This window comes from Triticum aestivum, chromosome 6D (assembly GCF_018294505.1).
Source record: "Triticum aestivum cultivar Chinese Spring chromosome 6D, IWGSC CS RefSeq v2.1, whole genome shotgun sequence".
Classification (NCBI taxonomy): Eukaryota; Viridiplantae; Streptophyta; class Magnoliopsida; order Poales; family Poaceae; genus Triticum; species Triticum aestivum.
In genome coordinates this window covers 430,778,308-430,782,010 of record NC_057811.1, presented here as the reverse complement: position 1 = coordinate 430,782,010, position 3,703 = coordinate 430,778,308, and the positions used below count along the sequence as shown (strand labels likewise).

The window sequence follows — 3,703 nt, the reverse complement described above, 5'->3', positions numbered from 1 at the left end:
GCTCGCTAAGTTGTCGCCGCCCCGCGCATGTGCACATCTGCTGGCTGGCGCCGTTGGTGACCAGAGAGAGAGAAAGAGAGGACGGCGGCGCTGGGGCATCAGACGACGAGGGGATGGGATCTGGAGGAAGAAGCCCTAACGTAGCCCACACACGCAACGGCGGCTGGGGCGTGGTGGTGGAACGAAAACATGGAAGGGGGATCGCTCACGTAGGGAAAAGCCGAAGGAAACAACCAGGTGGGACAAAGGGCGAAAAAAAAAACAACAACGAAGAGGTGGGAGGACGTGCGAGGGAGGACGAAAAGGAGAACGTAAGAGCATCTCCAACAGGCGCGGCAAAAGGCGCGCCCGCGCGGTAAAGTTTGGTTTTAGCGCACGTCGGCTGGTTCCGCGCGCTCCAGCGGTGGCGGGAACTTACCGCGCGCGGGAGAAAGCGGCACGCGGCGCGGTAGATTTGGCGCGACGCTTCGCGCGCGCCTATAAAATCCCGCGCTCGCCACGTGAACAGAACACAGCCACGCGCCCTCCCCTCGCCACCTCGCCGCTTTCCGCGCCACCATGCCGCCGCGCCGCCGGGGTTCTTCGGGCCACCGCGGCGTCCACGAGCGCCCCAACGGCTGGTATTCCGCCGAGATCCGGTCCGGCGACGTCCGGCTCGGCCTCGGGTCGTTCCGGAGCGCGCACGAGGCGGCCCGCGCGTACGACGCGGCGGCGTGGCGCTTGGAGAGGCCCCGGTCGCAGATGAACTTCCGGGACGTCTTCACGCGCGAGGAGGCGCAACACGTCGCCCCTCCGCCGCGTCTCATCACCGACATGGACCGTGCCGACCACGCTCGGCGGCAGCGCCGCCTCCTCATCGCCGAGGAGGACGAGCGAGCCATGGCGGAGTGGTGCCGTCGCCACCCGGAGGACGTCGCCGACGAGCGTGCCTACTGGGCGGAGATGACGGCAAGGCGCCACGCGAAGCGGGTGGACCGGCGTCGGCGGAAGGCATTGGCGAATGCGCAGTCCGATATCGTTGCAGCAGGTGGGAGGTCGATCTTCACGGCTGACGATGAACGTTGGTTGGACATGTGGCTCGATACCTCGGACGACACCGACGAGGATGATGATGGTAGCGACTTGGAGTAGTTTCTATCTACGCATGCCGTAGTAGTTTCTATCTAGTTGCACCGTAGTTTTATCTATCTATACTTTCGAACTATCTATCTAGTTGCACCGATGTAAAATACCTTTGTATCGTTTTTTATCTATGCAATCTATCTTTTTTATCTATGTTTCCGATGTAAAAAATGTTGTAGAATGAGCGCGCGCGTTGCTGGAGCGGCGCGCGCTGCATTTTAGCGTGGCTGCTGAAGCCAGCGCCGTGTCAAACCAGGCGATGGACGCGCGGCAAAGCAGTTTTTAGCGTGCGGCGCGTTCGACGTCTGTTGGAGATGCTCTAAGAGGGGAAAGGGAACCTTACCTACCTATCTTTTAGGTAGTAGAGATAGAGAAGTAGAGATAGAGATTTGACAAAGGAAACAAACGGTTGAGGGAACCGGTTTGCGTCGCACTGCTAAAACGCTCGAAGTGGGCCGGCCCGTCTCGCGCCCGTCGCTCGCGCGCTCCAGCGAAGTCGCAGCCGCAGCCGTCGGGCGCATGCGACGCGAGCGTCAATAGGGTTCGCCAGCCTCCTCGGCGTCCGTACGTGCAGATTCCGGGTCGAGTTCCGCCGACGGTACCATCCTGAAACCCAATCCTAAGATTCGATTCGCCGTAGTACTGAACCGCAACCGCGGGTGCGAGCCGGCCACGTACGTGTACTCGCTAGTCGCTATTCGATTCGCCGTGCCGGTTGAGGCTCATGGCCAGGATCAGGACGGATCGATCTCTGCGCCGGCGGCCGCAGCCGTCCCGCGGCGACGACCCGATGAGCGCCCTCCCCGACGACCTTCTGCTCCTCGTCCTGCGCCGTCTCGACACCCGCTCGGCGCTCCGCACCGCGCTGCTGTCCACGCGCTGGGCCCGCCTCCACCGCGAGCTCCTCCTACTCGACTTCCGGGTCGGCAGCATGCTCCCACCACGCTACCACAGATTGGTCCTGCTCCGTCACGACATAAACATGCACAGATCTTATCTTCGGTACAGAAAGTCTGACCTCTCGCCCAAAATCAAGAGGTACGAGCGCGGTGCCATGCGCGCCCTGACCCGCTCCGTCGAGACCTTCTTGGACGACGAAGACATCCGAGGAGCTCGCGGCAGCGTTAGCATGCTGAGGCTCGAGTTCTTCATCACCCACAACCCCGGCTGCATGAACAGGCTAATCGCCAGGTCCATCGACGATTGGGGGGTCAGAGACCTCGAGGCTGTTGCCAAGCCGATCAACTTCCGGCAATCCGTGCACACCTTCCCCGGCCACGGCCTCTGCCACGATCCTCGCGCGTCGTGCCTGCGGAGCCTCAAGCTTGTAGGCTGCGCGCTCCCGCCGCTGCACGAGTTCGGCGCGCTCACCATGCTTGTCCTCCAAGACATTAAGGGATCGACGCCCACGGCAGCCTACGAGGGCGTGCTCACCTTGTGTCCGCAGCTGCAGGTGCTGCAACTCAAGTCCTGCGAATTCCCCCTGGAGGACACGGACCTGGTTGTGGACGCCCCCAGCTCGCAGATCAGGGAGCTCGTCTTCAACAAGTGCAGGTTCGGACAGGTGCGGATGAGGGCTCTTCCGAACCTCGAGAGCCTAGCCTCCCGGGACACCACGCTGCACTTTGATCAGTCCGCCTTGTTTCCCTGCCTCAGGCAATGCAACCACACCACTAGGGTCGGTCTCTTCCTCACATCAGTAGGACAGCCACGCGTATACATTGGGCACCAGCTTGAGCTTGGCTCGTTCCTCGGGCGCACGCCCTACATAACCAACCTCGTCCTACGGTTCACCGGACCAAGACGATGGATCGTGCCGCCGTCTGGCTCCTCGTCGCCCTTGTTGCCCCAGTTGAGGAAACTGCTCGTCGCCGACGTGCCTTCCTCCTGGGATGTCTCGTGGCCATGTCTCCTCCTCGAGATGGCACCATCCCTCGAGACCCTTCACATCCATATCGCCCCTTGCAATGAGAGGCCCGGGCATGTGATACCCTGGGAGCCCACCGAGCTTCGGCGGCATCACTTGAAGGAGCTTGTGGTGGCTGGTTTTCAGGGAACGAAGAGGCAGATTTGCTTTGTGAAGTTTGTCGTGGGAGTGTCGACGTCGTTGCGCCGTGTAGCCTTGTTCAGGAATGGGCGTGCTGAGGACAAGGGGCACTGGGACTGGGAGATGGTAACGGAGCAGCACTCATGGACCAACAGGCAGAAGAACGCTACGCAGAAGAAGATTATGGATGGGGTTTCTTTCTCCCGCCCTCCTCCGCAATTTGTTTTTGGCTGATACCCTCCTTTTTTTGAATCAGTCTTCTATTTCATTCAACGTAGTATTTTGTAATCTTGGCCAATCCATTGGTGGTGCTCTGCACTTGTAGCGATAATATTGTTATTATATTTCGCTCCAAAATACATTGGTCCATTATATCCCATTTTCATATGGAGAAATTACTAAACCGTAATACTATGTGGATAATATGAGCCCGGGTGATAATATATATCTCATATATGTAGAAAAGAAAGAAAAAAAAACATGTAGAGCTCCTCCGGTTATATCTTCTACCATCAATCTTAAATATTCTCACCT

General features: G+C 59.1%; 1 protein-coding gene across 1 annotated transcript; it reads left to right on the top strand.

Moving 5' to 3' along the window:
• The first annotated feature begins 1,574 nt into the window (after nt 1-1,574).
• LOC123141843 (uncharacterized) lies at nt 1,575-3,474 on the top strand. Its single transcript, XM_044560909.1, has one exon. It carries the CDS (start codon nt 1,847-1,849, stop codon nt 3,401-3,403), a length of 1,557 nt encoding a protein of 518 aa, XP_044416844.1. The 5' UTR covers nt 1,575-1,846; the 3' UTR covers nt 3,404-3,474.
• Nucleotides 3,475-3,703: the final 229 nt, after the last annotated feature.